Genomic DNA, 25,830 nt, shown 5'->3' with positions numbered 1-25,830 from the left:
TTCTCTCAGATCTCTGATAGCAATGCTAATGCCATTGTGCTAACACCATGTGCATTTTTCCACCTGAAGCTTGTTATTTGTTATTTTTACAAACAAGTCACATTTTAAATTGAAGAGCATGCGGAGAGCCTTAACGTAAGACACAATCTGCAGCAAATTAAATTTATGCCATCATTTCAAAATGATGGAACAAAATTCTATTATGCTCAATCATGATGACTGCTCTCTGTACAGTTACCTATTAAAAGTCATTCTTCTGCCTCAATAAAAGTTGTAAATTCAGACGTTTTGAAAAAATGATAAGCTACAGGGTTTTCAATGAGCATTTATCCTAATAGCCATATACATGTATTTTCATGTGGGTGATGTTCATTCACGTAAGTACTAGTTGCTGCAATATCTTTCCTCTGAAGCTGTAATTTAAAACTAATTAAGGCACGGCAGGAGCACAAAGAAGACAAGAACATTTCTATTATTATCCATCAGTTTACATTTATTGAGAAAAACCATACAAAAACATTATACAGTTAATGTGTACCCATATTACATACAATGCCAAGCTCAAAACCACATTTTTGTAAAGCATTCAATTTACCTCAAGTCCAAGCTGCATCTCCCTAAGACACTGTTCCCATCACAGTTGCCTTTTAAAGCCAATCTTCTTTTTACACACGGGTAGTTTCTGCAGAGAACACTTTTCTCAGGACGAAAACGCATTTCACATGCACACAAGAGAAATATTTGTGCATACATAAGAGTTTCACAAGCTATTACTAGGGAAGAGGGAATCCTGTCAACTGTATGCTTTCTGAAAGGCCTGGGGTCCTCCCTTCCTCCCACCATTTTCAGAAAAAGGCAAAATAAGAGGCTCTTAGCATGCAATGGAAAACTTAAAAATCACTTTGGAATAGAACAGGGGAGAAACAGTTTCTATCATCCAATAAAATACCACCAGAAAAACAATGAAATATGTCAAGATAGGCTGTACAAGTTGAATAACGATCCTGTCTGCCTGGTCAATTTAAATAGGTGACCTACGGTCATGTTAGGTTGAAGATTACCCACCCGGTATTTTACTTCATGTCCTATTAACATATATGCTGCAGAAGGCTATATGAAAACATTTGTCCTACTTTGAACTTTATGCTTCCCTTCAAAACGTTTTATATTCTTCACATCCTACCTAATTTGTGAGATTCTAAGGGGGAAAAAGCAAGAAACATTTCAAGATAGCTTTTATTACATTCCTAAGAAAATCCCATCATCTTTTTGGATCAGGATAACTCCATTAATGTATTTTCTGTTTTCCCAAGAACTATGAATTTTGACAGTCGAAAAATAAACTCTAAGCTTAGTACAAAACAGCATGCCTCTAAGCCAATCAGTGAGAAAGCTGAAAGTCAATACACCAAAACCGCTACACACTAAGGTAAGAAACTCATCTTCCACACCCTAGCAATGTTCCAAAAAACAGGCTTTCTTCTCTATTTCCTTCTACGGGCTAAACTTAGCAATTGAAAGACTGTTAAATACATTTTAGGAACAACAGTTGTAGAAAAAAAGTACCATGTAAAAAGAAGCGAACAAATGACTCACCCCAACACTAAATTCATGGAATCAAAATCCAAATGGGACACACCTAACTTTTTCTTGTGTTAAAAATGAAGTCAAGTTACACATTAAACTACAGACCATCATACATTAAGTAGCTTGAGAAACTGAAGCACAACTATTAATTTAGTTCAAAAAGTCAATATATCTAAGCTTGGCTGTTTAGAAGAATATAAATTAAAATAGATTGCTTATTATTATTAAATCACAGTTTAAAAACTTAACAGATTATGAACATTTATGGTCAAACAAATAATACTTTAAAGAATGAAGAGTGATCAAAACAAAAATTATACCCTACACCGTTATGTATGGGATACATTTCAAATCTGTTATGTTTTTGCCAATTTTACCTTCTACATGGAGCCCTTCTATGGTCCATGCTCATCGGCTCACCAATGGCATACACTCAAAGGATTCCTCTTTACTGGTAGTAACTATCTCAGGACCTGATTCTATGAGCTATGATTTGGTGCTTGCAGCATCTTCAGCACTGTGTGTGAAAATGAAGGCAGTATTTTTGAATATTTTTCTTTAATGTACAGATAAGCAGGACTTTTGAAAGAGGAGCAGCACATTTTAGAAACAGAATAATCAACAAACAAATAGATGCTGCTTTACTTTAAGCTAAAAAAGGAAACAAAAACCTGTACCAGACCATCTGTAAGACATACAAACATTTTAAACTATCATAATATACAGCAATTCAGTTAAAGTATCATGAAACAGGATACACTGACTGCTATGTAGATAAAATATTATTTGCTGTACTGTTAACATTTAACTGGTGCACATGCTTTTCCAAATAAAACATACTAATCTGTGAAACTCTAGAATCTATTTTCCTACCATGTCAAGTATGAGTAAGCAAACTAATTTATCTAAAAATTCCACTAACACACTGTAACTGTAAGAAAACTTAACAAGTTCAGTGATAACAACAAGAAGTTATATTCTTTATATTTAAGTCTTACGTGTTTGAGCAAGAACAGTGCCCTACTACAAAAAACATTTGTGAAGGCTGTTGAAGTTTCTAACCAAAGTAATTCCTGCATATTTTAAAGGTTTTGATTCTTTAATTGCAACAAGTAACTATTTGAGGAAAAGTAACAAAAAATACTTATTTTGCTTAACTTCAATTAATGCAATCTACTAATCTTTTCTAAAAAAGAAAAAAGAAAAAAGGATACATATTTACCTAGAAATAGAAACAATTGTTTAAAAACTTAAAAGACTTTCCACTGAAATGGAACCATGAGTAACAATGCATTTGGGAAAGCAGCAGATTGCTTTTCAATACACAACCACAAAGATCTCACAGGGACAACATTAATGTACTGAAATATTTAAATTTATATACTTCCTTAGGTTGTGCTTACCTGTTGCTTTTTTGCAGCAGAACCTAAGGTGGAAGGTCTGGGAAGGCACTGTGAAGTATAAATAATTGCACTGTTTGCAATTAATAAAGATTTTATACCTTAAATGAATCAAAATCAACAGCCTCCATTTTGTGAATGATAAAGAATCCAGTGAATTCAATTTTGCTCAGTTTAGTACATCATAAATGCACCATTCTATAAGGTTATCTACAAAATACCATGCAAAATATCTGAACTATTAAACTTCATACCCTACACTAAAGATAGCAAATACTGTCCTATCCTTTTATAAGGTACCAGAATAATTCCTAATTGTAAAAGGGATAAAAATAATTCCTTCTATTTCTACAGCACAAAACATACATTGCTAATTACCTGAATAAACTACTTCAATTTTTTCAAGCCTTAACTTTTACTTCTCTGTGCAGCCACTCTAAAAAAATGTATTCTCAAAGCAACAATATGGTGTTCCAAAGGATAAAGCAAGTAACAGATATAGAATTAAAACATACCTACATCACTACATATCTTCAAACTAACTGAAGACAAAGACAACTTCTGGCTATCAAGTGGTTCCAAAAACTTCAATGTTATGATATGCATACTTTAATACACTGAATGATACAGCCGTCTCAAAGAGTACTATTACTCAGAAACAAAAACATGATTTTCTTTAGCTATTGCTGAACGTTTCACGAATACTTACCCACAAAGCTCACATTATGTGTATGTAATATGTATATACACAAACCTATGTTTTTGAATTAAGAAGCAATTACGTTTTCCTAAGATATCAGCACTGTATTCCAACATAATATTCACACAAGTATGGCATTTTCATTATGTGGAACATCGACAAAAAGATACTGTTGCAGTTCATCAATTTGTCATTCTGATGTACTTACAGTGCAATGCTCCTTGAAGGAACAATCAAGGATGATACACAGCACAGTCCTCCTCACCCCTATAGAGCTAGTTCTATACTGGCTGGATCAAACCTGCACTTCAACAGACAATGGCAAGACAGACTGTATTGCATGTAGTCTAATATATGCAAAGAGCCAATAAATATGCAAAGAGCAAACATAGGATTTCAAGAGAATCAGACTTTTAGTATGAGCATTAGAGCAGTAAGTTTCAAGTATATTAAAAAAAAAAAAAAAAAAATCAATTGATTCAAATACTTGTCTTCAGTATTTACAAAAACAGAAGTTATCTGCTTTGCAGGAAGTTCTCAACCACTCCCCACCACTCAAACAAAACAGCGTTTCAAGGACAGATGCAATTTTTTTTTTTTTTTTAAACTACTATGCATACCATATTGACTTTTCTACACTGAATTTTGAAGTGGACTACTTCAAATTGAAGGCTTAAGCACATTACACTTAAAATAAATGTTATAACTAGTCTGAAAAATCCTTAAAATAGTTATACAGGAACAGTTTTGAAGTATTCAATTAAGAACAGAAGCTCTGTTGTAAACAGCTGTACAGGTCTGAAACAGTGGTCACATATAAAAGGAAATTTCACTGTTAATGCAATGGAAGTATGCCAAAAGATCACTTTCTTAAACACATGCAGTTTTAAACAAATAGAAAGAAAATTAAGGTATCAAGATTATTGGTGCTAGGCAGCAACACACAATGAATGAAAGAGATCCTCCACCTATAACTATTCTGCAAGAGGGGAAAAACATGCTAACGACAACTTCTTAAAACTCTGCAAAGTTTCAGGGGGAAAAAATCTCATTTCTGTACAGGTACCTTGATTCAGCGTTGCAAATCAATCCTCTAACTCTTTAAATACCCACATATCCAACTTACCGACACAGGAGGTTTCATATTATTTATTGTAAAGCACAAAACAGGCATTTTAAAAGTGATAAAGAATACATTGAAAAAGTACATTTATATCACAAAGCATTGACCACATAATTGCAAATACATTTGCTGGAATGTGTACATCTACACTAATACTAAAAACAAACCATTTTTCATTTCTACACAGAAATATTACCTCCTATCAGTAGTGATAGATATTTTTTACATTTTCAAAAACACTATTTTTTTTAACCAAACAAAATTAAGATCTTCATCAAGGCGTCTGCATCCATACATTTAACAAAGGTTTTTTCCCCCACACAATGAAGCAAATACTGTATTGTCCACTTCTTATTATTGGCCCTGTGCAGAAGAGATACATAAGAGATACACAAAAAGTTAAAGAAAATCCTTTAAATTGCGCTAACTCAGGAGTGAAGCCTTTAAGAAAGAAAAATTGGTTAATGTAAATGGTGGTGGCTTCTTGCATGGTTTTCAAAACCCTGGGAGGAGAAAGTTTCTTTTTCTTTTTTTAAAAATCAAAATCACCAAACATATGGATAGATAAAGAACTCAAGTTATCCGGTAAACAAAGTCATCTATTAATTATTCTGATAGTTATTTTGCTAGAAAAAAAAAAAAAAGAAAAGATGCATACTCCAAAGGTAACAAAGCAGGAGACATGCAAAAAAATATCTATATAACCACTGAAACAGAAGCCAGCCAGAAAAGCACGTTTAATAAACTGTACCTGTGGTGCTGGAGGATGTTGTGGCATTCCCTGTGGACTTGTCTGGGCGTAATATGCTGCCTGTTGTCTGTAGTACTCAGCCCATGCCGCACTGTAATCTGGCTGACCACCTGGCGGAGCTCCAGCAGGCGCAGGAACTGCTTGACCTACAAGTATTTACATTTATATAGCTTTGCTGATGCAATACAAGTGAGAAAATTTCAAAATCTCACTGCCTAACAAATGCCATTTTGTTTATCGCAATATTTCTTGAAGGCTTTTGAATAGCCTTGTGGTTGCTCCTTTTGACTTAACTGCTCTTCCCATTATTTTAATGCAGTGATGCCCAAACAAAACCGAGAAACCATTAGGACAGAAAATTCTCACTCTTGAATCATGTTCCAGAGCACTAAGTGTTTAAAGCATCTGATCAAAACTATCCCAGTCAACCAGTAGCATTTATATTGAAATACAATATAGGTCAACAAGGGAGATCAGATTATCTGCCTAGACTGACAGGATTTATCATATTATACAGGCTGCATTACTTAATTCAGAAATGAATTCATTCTCCCAATTTTGGCACCCTTAATGTGATTTTGGGGTTAGTACATGTTACTTTTTTTCATAAGAGCATTGATGTTTGTGAACATTTATTGAAAAACAGAGTATAGATCTGAAACATCTCTCAACCCAAGTTGCAAGTTCCAAGCCTCTAAAAGTAAGTGTAAACACATGCACGCAGCTGAGAACTACCAATCCTTCCAACAAAATCAGGCTACACCTTAAAAACTTTGCAAAGGTGAGAGACTAATACACCAGGACTCTGTAATGCATCAAAAATATTACGGCTCCAGCAACAGGGGAGCTTCCCAAGAACAAGGGCTGAAAGGTTTCAATCCTATCCAGAACCCCTCACTTTTTATTCAGGTATAAGTTCACTGATCACCCTTCTGCAGAAAATGAATACAAAGGATTCTAAAACTGCTTTCTAAGGTATCAGGTTGTTTTTTTGTTTGTATATTTTTAATACTTTTACACAGAAAATTCACATGAAGACGACTAGTCACCCACACTTCTCTTACATGCATGTCTTTTCTCCCAGTCCTCCTCAAGTGTGAGCTGGGAAGCCAAACATTTGGCAAAGCACTATCCTGAATGTTTTCAAAATACTATCTTCCTTTTCCAACCATCTCTACTATTTATGTATTTTTTCCACTTACTCTGTAGATGTCATATTAAAAGAAACATCATCTTCTCCATCAGTTTTTGAGTAAAGCAGTAAAGCAAATATTTCCCAGAAAAACATTAGAAGTTCAGAGCTGAAACCACGTTACAATCTACACTTTTGATCAACAATTTTCACCTAAACTATCTTCAGTATGGTTTCTAATTATCTCAGGATGCACTTTTTGCAAATTTATTATTAATCTATGACATCAGAATTTAGGTCTGAATCCAGTTACTAAAATCTAAGGCATTTTTTATGCATTATGACCCAAGAATCTTTCAACATTTAACCAGCTATGCTAAGGCAGTGCTTAAATTCAAATAATACATCAAACATAGGAAGTTTGACATCTACGCTTACTGCCCTAGAATGGGTTAGTAAAAGCTTGCAATATTTTAGCTGCATTGTTCCTCCACTAAGTATTGCAAGCCATTCTGAAACTACACATGGAATTCAGCAGCTTAGTCAAAACCTTCTGAGTGCACAGAACTGCACCGGAACACGCTCATTAACATCCAGATTCACCTGGAGCACTAATAAGTGAAACTGATTAACTGTATTTAAAGGCAACATAATACACACAGAATATCTCCTCCATTAAGGCAGGCTAAGAAAGAAAACTCCAGAGGATTCTACATTTCTTCCACTTCTCAAACATGGAGGGTGATTCTAATACGGGAAAGTTTTTCTTTTCCCTCATTCATGCTACAATGCTGAGGAATCATTAAAGAATAGTTCTACCGTTTTATGATGATATCTCTTTATTACAAATCAAGACATCAGTATATTATAACAACTTTAAACAATACATTTACAAACTCCTATAGTGACATATAGATCATTTACTAAAGTGTCACTTCGTGCTTAGTGGGAACTGCCATCCCTATAAGATTTTTAGGGCCCAGCTATACTAATCTTCATTTCAACTCTTGTAGGCAGAAGAATAGTATGCCTTTAACTCAAGACAACAGCACCAATATGTCTTCAAGAGTTAAACTGCTGTCTTGTTAACTTGTAATACACTAAGGAAGTTTAAAACAAGTTGTCTGCATTCATGGCTTTGGGTACCACGAAAATAAAAGGATCTGAGTCACCTACAAGATCCACATAGAGTAAACTTACCAGTGTGGATAAGTAATGTCATCAGTTCTTCAGTCTTACTTTTAACTGTATTTGTTACTCAAAGCAATAGCTCCTGAGTAAAATAAAGGTTTTAAACATAGAATGGATTTTGCCACTCTATTTCCAAGTTGGAAACAGGTTATTTTTAAGTCACTCTTATTATACACTTTAAGTCATGGGCAAAACACATGCTCTCTGTGAGTAGCTGTGTCCTATCACACTAGTAGGAAGTCACTTTGGAATACTGTATTAGAATTTTCATTGGGTAGTCCCAAGTTTCAGTTCAGTTTTCTGAAATGACACTTGTAAGTTTTTGTAACGGTTGTTTCTGTAATTATCTCTGCTGTGGAAAAAAAATGAAACTGAGTCCAAGAACGAACTGTAATTCCTACTTTTCCCCTTTTGCAATAGTTATCAGAAACAGGACCATTATACAACTACAGGAAGAACAGCAGTAGCTGTATTTCAGAGAGTGGAGCCCACAAGAACTTGCTGATGGAATGCCTTCCAATTTGTCAGAATTTTTACTATTACTAAACACTGTTAAACTTCAGGCAGTGTTTTTCCCTGCCTCCATATTTAGTGCTAGATGGGCAATCTCTGCTCTTCAGCCCCACTTGTTCAGTTCATCCTCTTTTTTAAGTGAATCTTAATTGAAATTACATCTTCCATCTCAAGATTTTTAACATGCTGATGAAGCAGGAAGTTCTCATGATTTATAAACACACTTTTCAAGAGTGCACATATCAAGAGCTCCCCTTCAGGCAAAGATCAGAAAAATAAGTGAAGATCAGAACTACTTGTTTTTCCTCTTAGATATCTGACTTTTGTGTTGGAATTTATCAACTTTGAATTTTAAGAGCAATTACTTACATTTCCTGATGGTTCCTCTTGAATTAATACTCCTCTTTGGACATGCTCCCAAAATCCTTATCAAAACTCTTTTTACTAGCTGGTATTTAGTTAGAGCACATGCAAGACTAGCGTAACCCAAACTTTGCTTTCCAGAGATAACAAGTAAGAGCCAACAACTTAGATTACTCTTGAAGATAATGAAATACCCTAGTACTTTGCATTGAAGGACATAACCTGAACCAAGAGACAGTAAATTTAGGAAAAAACACCAAATGCAAAACAACAACAACAAAAAAAATGAAACAGGAAGAATTTCCATTACATCTTAAAATCACGTGTTTAAAACTTCTGTTGCAATTGTCGTTTCATTTTTCATGATATACAATTCTTGAAACATCCCTTTAACTTTTGTGTTTCATGTTAACACTGTGCCAAAATCAGATGCTACTGTATGTTTGGTCAAAGTGAGATCCCAGAGCACTGGTATGTATTCATAAGGCCTCTATACAAATCTACATTATGCATAATATCCAGGAGCAGTCAGTATGGCCAAAACATTGACATGCAAGACCTTACCATTATTTAAAAGACCGTGCCTTCTGCCAATGCATCAACAGCACATATTCTTTCCTTATTCAGTAAACGAGGAGCCTTGAACTTAATGTAAATTTATTTAAATTCTTCAAACTGAAGCCAAGCAAAATATTTAAGAAGCTAGCAATTATACATAAACTGCAGTTTAAAATACAGGTCTTAAATGCTGCAGAGCAAACAACTCAAGGAAGCGTATGATATAAATGAAGGTTAGTTATGACATTTAATACCTTCATCACAGAAAGCAAATGTTAAAGAAAGAAAGGTACATAATTTTAACAGAATAGGCAACACAGCTATTGAACAAGAAAATCAACAGCTTCATAAAAAGCAGACCTCCAAAACATACTTTCATACACTTAAAAATACTCAAATTGAAGCATCTAAAACGTATTGTTTCCCAGTGATCAAGTAGAGACATTTAAGTAGTAAATGTTTTGCTAAAGCTGATTACTAGCATCAATACAGGTAAACGCCTTGAATACTATTTTCTGATTTTCTTCAAGGTTCAGGGATTTTAGATGCTACAGTTCGAAGACAAATGGATAATGCATTTTCTTTAAGAAAAAAAACAACACATCTAATGAGTTATGCAGATCTATAGCATCTTACTATACAACATGGAAAACATGCACACATACCCATTTTTTTGTAGTACTCCTCCCATGCCTTTGTATAGTCAACCTGTCCTGCTGGTGCCGGATTTGGTTGATCTCCTGAATTAAACAATAACAACAAAAAAGGTCTAGATAAAACTACAATTTCTGTTTATATACGGACATAAGAATCATCACCTGACTTTTTCAGTAACAATCTCAATTATGTCATTCAAATTTGACCCTAGAAACCTATGCGGTCCAAGCTACTACAAATACAAATAATTACTAGAAGAAACCACAAAGAATTACTTGAAGCGCTCAGTGTATGTTCAGAATTCAATTGTAAATTGTATGTCACTCACAGTACAAAATACTAATTAAAATGTGTTAAGCCTCATGCAGACTGTAACACACAACTACATACTACAAGCAATTTTCCTAAAACCACTGAAAGTGATGCAACAGTTTAAGCAATTGACAATTAACTGTTTTGCTCTTTCACTCGTGACTGACCACACTACAAAGATGCAATTAAATCAGCCCAAGCTACTGGAAAAGTATGTCTTTGGAATTATATTACAAGACATATTCAAGATTACCCTCAGTACTGCTGAAATGAAGAATATCAACACTGAAGGCTGTAAGCAACAGTTTCCCAAGAAAACAACCCACCACAGAATAAGTTTACCCAATATATGAAGACAGCAATAAAAAATAATAGTTCATCTACATCCCCAGAAAGGAGCAATTAATTCTTTTCATTAAACTGCTACCTTGTCCATTAGTTTGGGTTGTAGCTGGTCCACCAGGAGGGGCTGCAGGTGGTGGCTGTGCTTGCTGCTGATAGTAGTGAGCATAATAAGCTGCCCATGCTGCTGAATTGGGATCTGTTCCTGGCTTGCCTATGAAACAAAAAGTAACCATTTACAAGAGTAATATGAACTGAATGCTGCTCTCAACTTACCCTGTTCCTATGCACTTGTATTTTCCTCCAAGAGAAAAATTCATCTAAACCAAGTAATCACGTCAACCTGTTCTTTTTGTTCTGGCACAAACTTTCTGTCAGGTTTCAGACAAGCATATGGTACAAGCTAGACTTTCATAGGACTGCTGAGATAATATCATTCTAGAACCCACACTACTATAACACCATTTATTAATTTTAAAGGTGATATAAGCAGAAACAGTCTCACATTTAAAGTAATCATGTTACTCAATGGCAGCAAAAATGAATCATTCCAGCACCAAACAATTTCAGTGGTTTCACTTTCATTATAGCCTCACACTAGCAATTCCAGCACATGCATGCTAAATATGTATTTCTGAAAATAGAAGCATACAAGTCTTACTACACATTTGCAGTGTTTGATAGGTAAATCTTAAGGTAAAAGCGAAATACAGAAACACAGCATTTTAAGAACCTGAATTCTCATACATGGCTATAAAGCATCACTGTTTACTTACAGCTTTTTAGTAAAAAAAATGATTGTAACACTTTCATCTTCTGCAGCTATCTCCATGCTTCCCTTATTTTTAACTACATCTAGGTAGGCCAATGATGGAGCTTCCTAGAGTCTTATTTCTCTAACGTTTTTCACATATAGCCTTTAGGAACGGTTATTCTTCTTGCTGAATCACACAGAGATTGATTACATTAACAGACTGGCAAACCACAGAAATTGTAAATCTACTATTAGAGACTATGATGTTTCATAACACAACCAGCATCTTTTAACACCATTTGCATCCTTAAATAACAAAAGTATCTGCAAATAAATGGGGCCAAATGATGGAAAAACTTCACATAGAACACAGACAACAAAATGTTTTAGAACTATATACAGGAACGAAAGAATATTCCCCCAAACCAAAAACAGGTAAGTGAGTGACTAACTGAAGAGAAATAAAAGTATTCCTTGAACAAAGTAGAGACATGAAACAACAAATTTCATGCAGTATTTCATTTGGCAGTAAAGTCAAACGTAACCAGATAAAATGCATATAATAGATCAGCATACAGAAAGCAAAGTTAACAAGCTGTTTCCCTTTCAGAAATACACTGCTTGCATTGACAACAGCGGATGTAAGCAATATGCCCTGGGACTGTGCTCAACTTTTCTGTGGAAAGAGGAAGACTGTCAAGGGATAACCTATTATGCATTACAGGAATGTTTCCACACAACCCAAACCATTACATACCCAGCTTAACACGTTTAGTTACTGAACAAAGTGTACAGCAGGAGGAACCACATCTATTGAACAGCTTGGATAAAGAAACAACACTGCTCATGACAGATGCAACTGATATTGGCACAGTGTCATTTAACATAAAACTAACATGTACTACTCTAAAGTTACCTGTAAATATATAAAAAAGCCATTGCTTGGTTCCACCCCACACCCCTATTCTAGAGCAATAGCTACTAAGAAGAACACTGTGTGGGATTCACTAAATCTCCAAAGAAATCTGGTAACTAGCTCCACTGTCATGTGACACAAGCATGATTTTGGAGAGCGTATCTGAAAAAATGACTGCAATAATCCATTTATTTCACTGAAATAAGTGTAAAAAAAACACCTGTAAAAAATTCATTCAAGTAAACGCTAGTCAAAAGAAACACTGACTTCAGCTGCACCTAGGAAAAACTTCATTAGATTTGCAAGACAAGTGTTTATCTGAAAAACAATGATAAAATCATCAAGATGACGTCAAGATGAGTGTTTGTCATTTTTCTTACACATCGTTATGCAGAGAAATAATTTCATAAAACAAGGAAAAGGTGAGAGTGAAGAAGACTGCAACATTTTGGCAGTGGTATTGCATTAAATGACAGTTGGTAGGCTGAGAATTCAAGTCAAGTCACTTTGAATTATTTTACTATTAAATACTGTTAACAGACATTTTTTAATACTAAATGGAATACATGCAGAGCTACCGTAGAAGTCTGAGAACTGAAAATAGAGACGGTTCTTTGCCAAGAACAGATATATAAAATAATTGAATATGAACAGAACTCTGTAGATTTCAACATTCTCCAAAGCCCTATCCTATTTCACTTTTGTCAGGACCAGTGGCTATCAGAAAATATTTACTCCATTTAAAACAAAAATCAAATTGAGATCTTTCAGTTGAAGTTCTGAAGAGGGTCTACCTCAAACAAATGAGGTACAAGTGACTCAAGTATCTAGCCTTACCATGCCTTCTGGGACTGCAGTTCAGTTTCCCCACTTGCTCTAGTCCAACCAAAGGAAGTAACTCTTTTAAAGAAAGTCAGGAGACTAAAACTTCGAGAAGTTGTAATCAAGAAAAAAATCCTGATTTTGACAAAGATAAACAGAAGTAGAAGAAACAGATTCTCCAAAGATGGCTTTCAGAAGGAAATACAAAACCATTATAAGCAAAGCCTCAAAACACATAATCCTATCCACTTTACTTGCAACAGTTCAACAGAAGTTTTAATAGTCAAGAAGGATTGAGCAGATCTGTGTACCATATTCTTAGGAACAATTTCATATACGTGAACAAAAGCTAGAAATACATAATACAGCATACTGGGCAAAGTCAGGATCAGGGACACTGTTCAAAATAAAATAAAAACACTCATTGAGTATTAGGAAAGAAAATACATCCTAATTAAAGAACTTTATGTAAAAACAAAAGCTAATCATATTCCATTACAAGAATAATGAACTGATTTGCACAAAATCAGTTAAGCAAGCACCTTGTAAGAAGTAGCATAAATTGGGAGGCAAGATCAAAAACGTTCATTAAAGAAGCATATTCCAGCTGTGACAACTCAATTTCAACAAATTAAGCAACACAGAAGCATAAAACGTATAAATTGAGCATCTATAAAGAAAAACCTGAAGAACAGCAACTTTTTCTGATTTACCAGCGTAACACAAATGCAGTAAGAACACACATTTGTAAGGACAAAGTGGATTTTACTGAAAGCGTATCACACTACAGTAAACTGTTGACATTTCTTACCTGGATCTGGCGGATTTGGTGGCTGCCAGTGTGGATAAGCATTTCCCCATCCTTGCGGAGCATATGGAGCTGGAGGACCACTATAAAACATCAAGTGAAACACAGTGAAAGCCAGTCCCAGGATCACTGGAAAAAAAGGAAGCTAGCTGAAGCAATACTTACTGAGGTGCAGGGCCAGGAGGCCCTGGATTATAAGGAGCTGGGTTATATGGTCCCATGGGAGCACCAGGACCTGGTGGCCCAGGAGGTCCATGTGGGCCAGGAACAACACCATGGGGTCCATGAGGAACAGGTGGACCCAATGGATTTACAGGACCCTGTAAAATGGAAGTACAGCACAGATGAAAATAAACCCCCAAGTCTTTGTTCTTCTGCAGTTTAGAAGTATAAATCTGAACCATTTAAGAATGCAATCCAAAAAGTTTGATGGCTCTTAAATAAAGACTGGAGAGTCAAGTATTTTTTGATAAATTAGGTTTATAACTAGTTATCGAATACACTTAAAAGCAGCTGTGGCAGTAATAACTAAGTTGCATTTATTTCAGTTTTCTTTGTAAAATGATTTTTACAAATAAACATGGATTTTTCCACAAGTTGTTTCAACAACAAAAGGACGTCACTGTTTAAAAATAAACTGACATGTCTAAATCTGGCTAATCTTAATAACTACATGTTTATAAGATCAGGTACAAAAAATAGGCTGTCAACTTGTTTACATGCATACACATGCAAACAAAGTACAGTATGTTTTAAGAACTGTACCTAAAGAATTAAAACTGCACCTAAACATACTGAGACTGAAATACAAAACCTGTAGTTTACTAGTTTTAAGAATACCGAGGATACCTTTGAAGTTGTCATATGTTTTGTTATGCACAAAGTGGGCATCTTCAAGAACACATTATTAGAAAACAAAAAACTATACTACACTGAATGAAGTACCTATTTCAAGCCCTTGTTTATTTGCATTTTTATTTTAATTAACTCTGTCCTAACTGAAACCAGGCAGGACACAATGTTATCTTAAATTAGCAGTTTTATCACTTTAAACAACACAATTACCACTGTTTATTATAAATTATCTGATAATTCAGAAGTGAAATAAAAATCTCCAAAATGGATACTACTCTATTTAGTTGTAAGAGTAAAAGAAAAAAATAGTTATACACTTACTCCAATCTTTTCTTCTATAAGTTGCCGTGCATAATCTATTTGCTGGGGTGTTCCACGGATAGTAAACATCTTCATGTTTGGATCCGCATTAGGTGGAGGATTTCTTTGAAGTTCTATTCTAGCACCAGACTGCTGGCTTATGCTTTTGATAGTTTCACCCCCTATAAAGCAATATAGAGCATTTATGATATGCATTAAAACAAAAACACTAAGATTCAGTCAAATTAGAGAAAATCAACTATATGGAAGTTTAAGAACTGGTAAGTAACCTATGCCATGTAAGAACATTATTCCAATAACACAAAGAGCCTCTTTGTTGTGGGTAGAGCCTTAACTGCAATAAATGAGTAAAAATATTTAAAACCGCAATGTTGTTACTCAGAAAAAAAAATATTCCTACAATACTGTTTTCTTCCTGTTCATGTAAAAATATAAGATTAGTCATGAATAGCAACTGCTACCCACAGTTACCAGTAAATACAAAATTAAACCTTCTTATATAGCAGTAGTTAAGATTTTCTGCAGTGCACTAAAACCAGAAAGAAATTCCCCTGAAATAGTTCCTCCTCTTACAGAAACCCAAGACATTACTTGTATCGTTAGCAGGCACATTTTCAGAACAGAGGTCACTTGGCATTTTAAAAAATTAAAAATAACAGTAAAAAAAAAAATAAAAAATCAACCTGTCAGGTCAAGAACTGAACTATGTCAGCCTACTTGTTGTGTCTGGAAAACACATTACAAAAGATTAACATTTTCATTTAGAAGCATACAATAAATTATTTGAAAATGAAATTCTATGAAAAGCGATCATTATAATAGACACCTGTAACATTTCTTATGTGTGATTCCACTGTAAACACCATCACCTTAATATACAAAAATTAGTTTTAAAAGTTATTTACAGATGCAGTAACTCTAGGCTGATGAAGCAGTTTCAAATACAAGTTAATTAAAATATCTCTTTAAGAATCTACCTAACACTACCAATGTAGCTTACTTTTTATTACTATTAAAAACACTGGTTAGAAAAATTGATTGCTTCTTGATATTGAGGTATGTGTTTTGATGAGGAAAGGAATAATGAAAAGAATAACAGGAGTGCTGTACACATAATTACGTGCAAAGGTTTCTCTTGAAATACCTCTCTAGCATGGTGTTTGTATAAACAGGAAAGATTTATTTATTTATTTATTTTTAACTACATACAGACACACGCATATATGTAAGATACATTGCCTTTGCCAATGATTAATCCAGTTTTGCCAGTGGGAACAATAAAATTGAATTCCTGTAATCCACCAGGAGGCCCCATGTTCCAGTTGCCTTGACCTCTACCCCTTCCTCGACCACCAGGTCCTGGTCCACCAGGGTTGCCAGCCTAAAAAGAAAAAGCACAAATTAACACATTCTATGAAAGCTACCCTAAACCAATCACTAAAGCCAACATGATACTTTTGCTTGGAATAATCACACCATTTGTTAAGAAAAATCTGATGTTATTACTCAGTTTTAATAAAATACGTCTAAAACATAATTCAGGTATTCTGTAAGATCTGAACAATTCTGCATACAAAAGACAAGTAAGGAAATGACATTCAAAAAAAACAGGAAGCTTCACACATACAAAGGTATCATTTCTGCCTGCTTTCTGTAAATGCAGTGGTGGGGTCTATCTTGTAATACGCATTTAAAACCATCTTTTAAACACTGATTTCAACCTAAAAGCAACAGTATATTGGTTATTAATAAAAGACAACAGAAGCAGCTCTAAAAAGACCAGACTGAGCACCATGTCTATGGATCCATATTACCATTGCCATCCTGCCACTCCCAAAACTGTAGTTGTAAAAACTTTCATATTCCAGACTTAACTTTGAAGGAGATTTAGATACCACTACATTACTTTATTGTTATACACTCATTTTAAAAACATTATGTCCTTCCAAAAGCCAAACAGGAAATTTTAAATGTTAACATGTTAAATGTTAAAATGTTAATACAAACAATGTTAAGCATTACCCAACCTGAACACTTCGAAGGAGATCTGTAATAATTTCTGCAGCATGTTGACATCTGTCAGGAGGCCCTGTGATTTGGGCTATTCTATCTGGAGTTGTTCCATCATCTAGAATAAAATTGAACTATTTCAGTATATGCAATCCATTCAACTTGTATTAAATCACAGTAAATTATACATGTATTACCAACCTGGCTTAAACTGGATTCTAACACCAGCATCATTCTGTATTTTTTTTATCATCTCCCCGTTTCTTCCAATTACAATACCTACAGCAAATCGTGGTATTGGAACCTTAAAAGAGAACATATTTTTACAAGATGTTGATGATGCAAACATTCCTACAAAATACACAAAATTTAAGTGGTCACATCTTAGAATATTAAACTCGGGCCAGCTCTGTGCCACTTCAGGCTTTTTGAGGAGTGCGTTTTTTAATACCAACAATTAAGACACAAACTCAGCGAATTCTGAAGGAAAACATCAAAAAGAAACATCCTGTGTACCGCAAGTTCTTATAGTGGCATCAATTGAAATTATGCTTCCCACAAGCAAAGAACAGAAGTTCTAATGGGCCTTAACCACAGATTCTAGCAGATGGAACTTTCAGCTTCATCTCTCATGAACAGTTATTAGCTCATGACTTGCATAATAGGTAGAATTAAATATTCTTCTGTAATGGGCCAAATTCCAATTTCCATGACATCCATCTTTATGTACTTAGTCATAAAACTTAAGACTTAAATTGTTAAGACTTAAATTCTCCAGCTAACTGAAGCTCTTCAGAACTGCTGGTAATATAAAGTGAGTACTGCACACCATTTAAAGGCAAATCTTCATCAACAATCAAGTAATACTTACATGCCACAAACACTTTTGGAATTGGGTTAATAACTTTCAATGGCGTAAACCACATTAACATTGTAACATTAACATCTCAAAATACAGTGAACAAGTTTTTCAACCATGCTTACGTCTATCCCTTCATTTCCTCCTATTCTTGACCCATATTCGTTGCGCACCTCTCTAAAGCCACCTTGATCACGGATTAACTCCAGCACCATTTCCTTGGCTTGCTATGAGGAAGAGTAAAATTTTGTTTAGGTATTGCAACATCAGAATGGATTTTAAAATACTATGAATTCTGAAGGACTCCTTACTTGAACTTTATAAGGGTCTCCAGTTATCCTAAGGGGCTTGTCTGCACCAGTGTTCTGTGGACCATCTTGAATCATGACCATTTTGACACCTGCTCGCTCCTATTCAACAAAAGCGAGATCAATACTTGCTCAAATCTGTATCTGTTATTACCACGTGTGTAAAAACAAGATTCATATATACCTGTAATTGTTTAATCGTCTCTCCACCTTTACCAATAACTAGTCCTGCTTTACTTGCTGGAATCATAATTTCTTGGACTGCATTTCCAGGTCCATCACCATGATGAAAGCCAGGTGCAGGTCTTCCCTTTTCAACTATCTGATCAAGTAATCTTTTTGCTGATCTGGAAAGGAATATAAGTGTTTATAAATACACTTACTCCTACAATTATCACTTGCTCAAACCTGTTCTGCTTGAAGAAATACAGTTTAAAAAAAAAAAAAAAAAAAAGGATCATCATTCACTTGGTTCTTAGTTTCAAAAGTGCATGAAGGGCACCTGCTGCTACGTATACACATATTTAACAAATCCTCAGAGCACAACCCAGTGTAGTTTCCTTAAGAATCTTGAAAGAGAAAAAAAAAAGTAATCTGGTATGAAACACGACACAACTCTTTGGAGAATTGTTTTTATCTTTTTGCCAGGTCTCTTTCCAATGTGTACTCCTCTAGCATCAAAATGCAAAACACATCCAGCAGCTACTTCAACAGTTAAAGGTATTACCTCATCTGACCAACAAGTTTTGCCAAGTTTGTGGGAATTAACCATCTTTAAGATCACAATCTTCTAACCACCAGGGTTTGTGCAATCCCAAACACAAAATACAGGCTAGGCAGGAAATGGATCGAGAACAGCTCTGAGAAAAAGGACTTGAGGGTGTTGGCTGATGGAAAAACATGGGCCAGCAATGTGCGCTTGCAGCCCAGGAAGCCAACCATATCCTGAGCTGCATTAAAATGCTTCAGGGTCTGTAAGTTACCCCAGTCCAAGTTATCAAATTCACAGATCATCTTCTAAGGTACTTAAAAAAAGAGCTTGGAAGGCTTATTAGTTTTATTACAACATACATGGCTTTGCTAAAAATTAATAAATAAAAAAAATCTACAATTCACAATTTGCAGCTACACTGAGAAACACCAAGAACATCAAAGGCCCTCTGCAAAATTACTATCTGCTGAAAAATTTCTGCAGAAGAAATGCAATCACTTTCATTCTAAGGTATCAGGAAAAACTCAGTAAATCTGCATCAGTAACTTAGGAAACTAATAGCAAAATAACCTACACCTAAAAAATAACCTAGTAGACCTAAAATCACCCCAAAGTCAGAACATAAAAGGTAATTCTTTACTGAACACAAATAAAAGTTAGGTCCTCAAACATGTCTATCATCCCTGAATATAATTACACAGAACAAAACACTTAGTATTCAGCAGTCACAGCTGCTGCTTGATTCAGCTTGCAAAGGGTATCTGTACTTATAACTATTACAAGAACAGTGGGCAAAAGCAAGTGTACGTTTACCTCACATGTAAGTCATCAAAATAAAATCATGATTTCAGTACTAATATTGGTTAAAAACTCTTCCCTCTAACACACAAACAGAATAAACTATAATTAAAAAGGAAACTCCCATTAAGGGAATGAGTTCATGAAGAGCAGCATACATGGCTGCAAGGTAAGAGGTGAATGCCATGCCACTTTCACAAAGGAAAAATATTTAGCTGCAGGCCTTACCTGAAAATAAAATGGGAACAGCTAATGAAGCACTACCAAATATACTACCATGTTTAAGATCATTTCCAGCCAAGCCAGGAAATGAAGGTCTCTAAGTAATTATAAATTTCTGTTCCAGTAAACAAAAAACATTTTTGTTGCTATTGCTCTCTTCCTTCAACACATAAAGGATAAAGTTCATTTTGCTGGTTGGTAGTACATAGGCATTACTTTCATAACTTTGCATATACATTGGTTTATACCAAATACATATTTAACAACTCTGACAGAACAGACTTTGAGTAACATCTTAGGTTTCAGTGATTTTCCTCATTTTCCCTGTCATTTTTCAAATTCTGGTTAATAATTTCATTTCTGCATATGTTAGCATGTTTCCTCTCCCCTCAAAGTGCATGTTCGTGTATTTCATTCTCAACCTGAAATAAGTATGTTGCTAGATAAATGTAATCTACAAAAAATTTGGACTTTGAAGTGTCAGTTCAATAATTACACCCATACTTTTGTCCTAAAATCACAAGTATGCCGAGGAATCTGACTAAAGCATCAGGATCTTCTTTCTTTATAGACATTTGTCACTAGATTGCCTCTGTAATGGATGCAAAACACACTATTATAAACAGAATAGCTAAACATGGTATTTACATCTGAAGGAGAAGTGTGTTGTGCATTTAAATATGAATACAAGGAATTTGTGTTACTTACTGAACAGATTCTGGTGTTCCAGTTAGCATACAAGATCTTTCAGGCAGGCCCCCACTATCTAAGGTCACAAAATAAAGCCGATTTAGCAATAGTCTTAAGCAGAAAGAGTCGATGAAACTAAACACAATACACAAACTACTGGAACTTCACTGAAGTAGAAAAATCAGTCTACTGCAATGTTTTGTACTTCTTTAGCCTGTGATAACCATGACTAGCACACAAAAAAAGCACAAAACACCTTAAACGAAGGTATAAATGAAAGCACTCAGAAGCAGTGATCAGTCTTCTGAACTTTCTACCACAATAACTAACAGAATAAAAACGAATAAAGGAATAGTTACCAGGTGCAATCTGTATTTTACATCCAGATTCTTGCTGTATGCGTGAGATCTGCTCTCCACCTCTGCCAATTACTTGGAGAAAAAAAAAAAAACAAACAAAAAAAAAAAAACAGAGAAAGGTATTTGTAAAAAAAAGCATCTGGTAAAATCCCTCACAATACTGCAACACTATGTCCAGACTACTTACTGAATCCAACCATCCCATCTGGAACTTTGTATTCCTCTGTCATCACAGATCTGTAGAAAAGGTTAAATCAAACAAGGGACAGTTATCATCCAGAGACCAGACATTACATTTAGACATACCATCTTATTAAATTGAGGAAGAAAGTTAGCGCACCAACCATTAATCCGGCATTCTTGCCTCCCACTAACTTAAAAAGTCAGACACAAGAACTAGGACTATACAAAAGTGACCACAAAGTTTAACATGAATCAATCTGTTTTCTTTCACCCTCTTTCCTATTGACAAGGTGTGTATACGGCCAGTGTAGCGTCAAAAAAATTTTATCCCTATTTTCAAAGTATGCTGAAAATACACACATTTCAGAATTTTACCAATCCTTTCTGTACAGTAAAGGAATAAAAGGCATAATTAACCTGTATCTGAGAGAACACCAAAATAAAGGGGGTATAAAGCACCATAATCTATGTGCAGCAAAATATCAGGTAAAGGATCAAAAGAATAGTTGGAAGTGGTTAAGGAAGAAAAGAGTAGTGGAAGCTAGTAAATTGGTAGGTAATTTCATAGGTAACTGAACAATAAGATGTGTTAAGCCCACATCTTTTCTATTTATTTTTTAAATCCATTACTTTTCCATTTTGTTTACAAGATAGTGTCAATCCGTTTCCCCTCAGATCTGCTTCCAACTTTTGGTTATTCTACCTATGCTCAAATACTAAGCAACAGCAATTCATTTACCTTATACTATTTTTGATACATAGCATTGGCTGCCAAGAGAAAAACACAGCCAGCAGGATTTTACCAGATGCATTTTAAGGGTTTGGCTTGGGACTGTTGAAGCTAAATTTCAACATATCACAGATCTTGATTTGTGCAATTGTTTTATACATTATCACTTTTGTAAAAGAATTTGTTGAAATTTTTTTCTTTTAGTACAATGGAAAACTTTATATAAGATGTAACATAACTTACCGTTGTTGTTGATGCATTGGTGGTAGCTGATTTCCAAAAGCTATAAATAAATATTTTTAAAATTAAATCTGAACAGCCTGATTTGCAGTTAAGTCTCTAATCTAATAGAACTTATTTGTACACTTTTGTTCAAACTACGTTATAAGAGTTATTAAGAAGTCTAAAAACATAGCCAAAAGATTCTCAATTGCTTCTAATATGATCGTCAGCTTTAGCAAGCAGATTTGCACTGCTTTAAAGAACTAAGACAAGCTCCCAGTCATTCCTTCTACCTCACTGATTAAAATATCACCTACCAAACACTGTTTCAAATTCTTGTTTTGAAAAGGTTACACTTGTTTTTTTTTTCGACAACAAAATAAAAATTACTTACAGTCATTCTGAGGAGCAACTTTCTTAGCATCTGGTTGATCTGCAAAATTAAGATTTTTTAATTTTTTTTGCCAAGAAATTCAAGAACTGCTTACACCTTTTAGTGTAAATTGCAACTTTCCAGTGTATTTTAGTCCCCCTTTCCTTTTTTTTTTTTGTCCAATTTCAGGGAGTTGATCTTCTGAATAAAAGAAAGAATCTCACGAACACTCAGCACTTGGTTAGTACAGCTGAAAAGATGTTAGGTTTTTCCATGTATCTATTCAGTAGGTTAACAAAAGGCAGTTTTCAGAACACATTGTAGATTGCTCATAGATACCCAGTCACTGAAACTTAACTAAGACAAGGAACAAAGTTCAGCTCTGTTGGTTGCTCAAGCTAATGATGCTTCTATAGTTTAAAAAAAAAAAAAAAAAAAAAAAGAAAAAATCAAATTCATAAAAAAATTAACAACAATTTAAAGAAAAAAATCTGACAATGACCACAAATCTAGATCAAACATTTGGAAATACAACAGCATCACACAGCAATGCAATCTCAATCTGAATGTTGGTATGAAATTCCTACCCAAATATCAAGCATTTCATAGCATAAAACTTCAAAAAAAAAAAGCAGATTCAAAGCAACTACATCACTACCATTCAAATCCTTTTTGTACAGTAAAGGAATAAAAGGCATAATTAACCTGTATCTGAGAAGATAGACTTCAGATGCTTCCTTCCCACCCCAAAATAAAGGTTATATGAACCACCACAATTTATGTGCAGCAAAAATTCAGACACGTATTCCAAGAAATATTTGTGTCAATCCAGAAAGATCCACTAGTTTATGTCATGTTTACATACTAAACACAGGTAATAAATAAAAATTCCTGCCTTTAAAAGGAGAGGGCATTCCCTCCCAGTGTGTTGTACTGCTCGGACTTGTCCAAGAGCCATCTACACATAAAATAAAAAGAATACATTACATATATCATCTGAAGCATCATTAGCTCATTTTTGTATATTAAAAACCTCACCATTAATAGAAAAAAAACTTTATTACAGGACACAAGAACTCCTGATATAAAGCCTTAGTTACATTCTGTAGACTGAGTTTCAATCCACTCTCAAAGGAAAAAAAAGGCATTGCTCTTTTATAAGACCTATGTGAACATTTCAACAAGCTCAGAGATTTCTTTCCACAATTTAGCCAGGATTCTGTGTATATACTAAACATACCAAACCCTGTTAAGTTAAAACTGGCTGCTTAGTAAGAGACAGAAGAGGAAACGCACATATTTCAGAAGACAACTTTACTGCAGTGTAAGGCAAATCCAAAAAGCTGCAACAAGCTAGGGGATTTAAGTACAATCTTAACAGGATTCACATATGCTATATACTTTAATATCCAACTAAGTGAAAATGCCTACAAGGTAGAATATGTACTTTACTGTCTTTTTTTAAAGTCCTATGCTTTTACAATGAAATGCATAAATACGTTTATTTGAACCTGTGCAATAATAAAGTATATGAAACAATCTAAGAAATGACCACTTCCCATTCTAATTATAATTTAGAAACTTCAATCTGTCTCATATAACAAACAAAAGACTTCAGTGACATACCTGTTTAAGTGTTTCTCAGCCATGAATTTATATGCCCCCCTCCCTGGCACACGTTATCCTCTTTATAGTTTTTAAAGCCACACTTAAGATTTTTTGAAACAGGCTTACATTCACTTCAAGTTAGAGCACAATGGTTTCAAAGAAGTTTCCCCATTAAACAGAAAATGAAAAAGCATGTCATGGTCTATAAAGAGAACAAAATGTTTTTTTACCGTGTTACAGAAAAAAAAAAAAAAAAAAAGAGCCACCTGCAATTTTCCTGGCATCGTGGCTATACTGAACAACAATAAATGCAGCAGTAGTGAGTGCATACCTCCATCCTCAAGAGGTCTTTTTTGTCCTCCATAACCGTAGTCATTTGAATTCATTGATGTACCAGCATCTCCTCCAATTTTTGCTGCAATCTAAACAAAAACTAGATGTGAATTAAAAACAAAAAACACATCTTCTGAACAGCATTAAGTGCTGTAATGAAGCATATTAAGGTGATCCAAAATAAATAGAAAACTATTAGAATCTATGCAAATAGACATTAATTTTTAAATACTTTTAACAGACTTGCGCTCATTTTTTAACTCCAAAGGTTCCTGTATTTTCCTTTCCATCAGCTGAAATAAACTCTACCCTTCAAATAGCAAAAACTTTTTTTTTCCCCTCTAGAAGGGACTTTACGTTTTGTTTTTTTTTTTACCCCTTTCTCAAAAAACACTGTAGTATAGTACCACGAAGAAACTGACTACTAAAACTGTTTTAAACATCAGTAACTCCAGCTACACCAGATGTTTAAACGCTGCCACAACCGCGATCGGTCATTACCAGCCGAGGCGAAAAATTCGCCTGCGAAATCATCGCCCGTGGTGAAAAATCCCTAAATGAAACTTCGGCATAAAAAACTTCCGAAGGCCGGGCCGCCCCCGCTGCGCAGGCCGCAGCCCTTCCAACCGGTCTGAGCAGGTTAGCGGGCACCGAGGAGGGCGCCCGGGGGCACACAATACGGGGCGCACAACGCGGGCCACGCTGCTGCGCCGCCTCCATTCCCTGCCTCGCTCCGCGGCCCTGCAGCGCCGGCCGGCGATAAGGCGCCGCTCCGGCAGTCTCCGGCCGAGATTTGCCTCCCCGAGGCTGGAAACCCGCCCGCCGCCCCGCCAAGGCTGCGCGAGGAGGGAGCTGCGGGGACGGGACGGGGCTGCCCCCCTCACACACACCCCGGTGGCCGGGCCCCTCCTCACGTCCCCTCAGCGCCGCGGCCCGGCGAGGGGCCGCCGGAGGCCCGAGGCGCCTTCCCCGCCAGCACACACCTGCCTAGCCCTCTGCAGAGCGTCTTTAAAGGCATCGTTCACTCCTCCACCTCCGCCGCCGCCTCCCCCGGGCGCGCCCGCAGCAGGAGGGGGCACGGTGGAGTAGTCCGCCATGCTCGCTCGGCCGCCGCCTCCTGCCCCACTCGCTGCCTGCCAAGAAAGAAAGAAAATGGCGGCGGGCGGGAGCCTTTCACATTCCTGCGCGGCATCGTGCTCGGGGGGGGGGGGAGCGCGCGGGGAAACCTCGCGAGATCTGCGACAGGAGGGGCGAGATTTCATCGCGGCGCCGGAGGCAACCCCACGGCGTTGAGGAGAGGGGGGGGATGGAAGGAGGG

The 25,830-nt window shown here is 35.7% G+C and overlaps 1 protein-coding gene across 45 annotated transcripts in view; it reads right to left on the bottom strand.

The window, feature by feature from the left end:
* Nucleotides 1–25,810, bottom strand: part of FUBP1 (far upstream element binding protein 1) — a 37,107-nt gene extending 11,297 nt beyond the window's left edge. Inside the window, exons 1-24 of one of the 45 annotated variants that reach the window (XR_014695625.1) lie at nt 25,496–25,810; nt 24,511–24,601; nt 23,467–23,529; nt 22,593–22,631; nt 22,220–22,259; nt 21,251–21,300; nt 21,064–21,135; nt 20,723–20,780; nt 18,467–18,629; nt 18,286–18,384; nt 18,100–18,201; nt 17,317–17,419; nt 17,133–17,233; nt 16,345–16,486; nt 15,106–15,266; nt 14,095–14,249; nt 13,933–14,012; nt 10,709–10,843; nt 9,984–10,055; nt 5,562–5,707; nt 3,896–3,993; nt 2,991–3,038; nt 1,965–2,104; nt 467–682 (exon numbers count right to left, since the gene is read on the bottom strand). Coding sequence is in view for 26 of the 45 variants with exons in the window: in XM_084528234.1 (XP_084384360.1) it covers nt 2,099–2,104; nt 2,991–3,038; nt 5,562–5,707; nt 9,984–10,055; nt 10,709–10,843; nt 13,933–14,012; nt 14,095–14,249; nt 15,106–15,266; nt 16,345–16,486; nt 17,133–17,233; nt 17,317–17,419; nt 18,100–18,201; nt 18,286–18,384; nt 18,467–18,629; nt 20,723–20,780; nt 21,064–21,135; nt 21,251–21,300; nt 22,220–22,259; nt 22,593–22,631; nt 23,467–23,529; nt 24,511–24,601; nt 25,496–25,774 (2,205 nt within the window). In the remaining 19 variants the exon portion in view is untranslated. Of the gene's footprint in view, nt 1–466; nt 3,994–4,821; nt 5,174–5,561; nt 5,708–9,983; nt 10,059–10,708; nt 10,844–13,932; nt 14,013–14,094; nt 14,250–15,105; nt 15,267–16,344; nt 16,487–17,132; nt 17,234–17,316; nt 17,420–18,099; nt 18,202–18,285; nt 18,385–18,466; nt 18,630–20,722; nt 20,781–21,063; nt 21,136–21,250; nt 21,301–22,219; nt 22,260–22,592; nt 22,632–23,466; nt 23,530–24,510; nt 24,602–25,495 lie in introns of those variants that run through there. The other 44 variants (XR_014695627.1, XR_014695618.1, XR_014695624.1 and 41 more) reach the window with 44 other exon arrangements.
* Between the last annotated feature and the right edge of the window lie 20 nt (nt 25,811–25,830).

The sequence above is a fragment of the Aythya ferina genome (assembly GCF_964211825.1).
Source record: "Aythya ferina genome assembly, chromosome: 8".
Lineage (NCBI taxonomy): Eukaryota > Metazoa > Chordata > Aves > Anseriformes > Anatidae > Aythya > Aythya ferina.
This window is presented reverse-complemented; position numbering and strand designations above follow the sequence as displayed.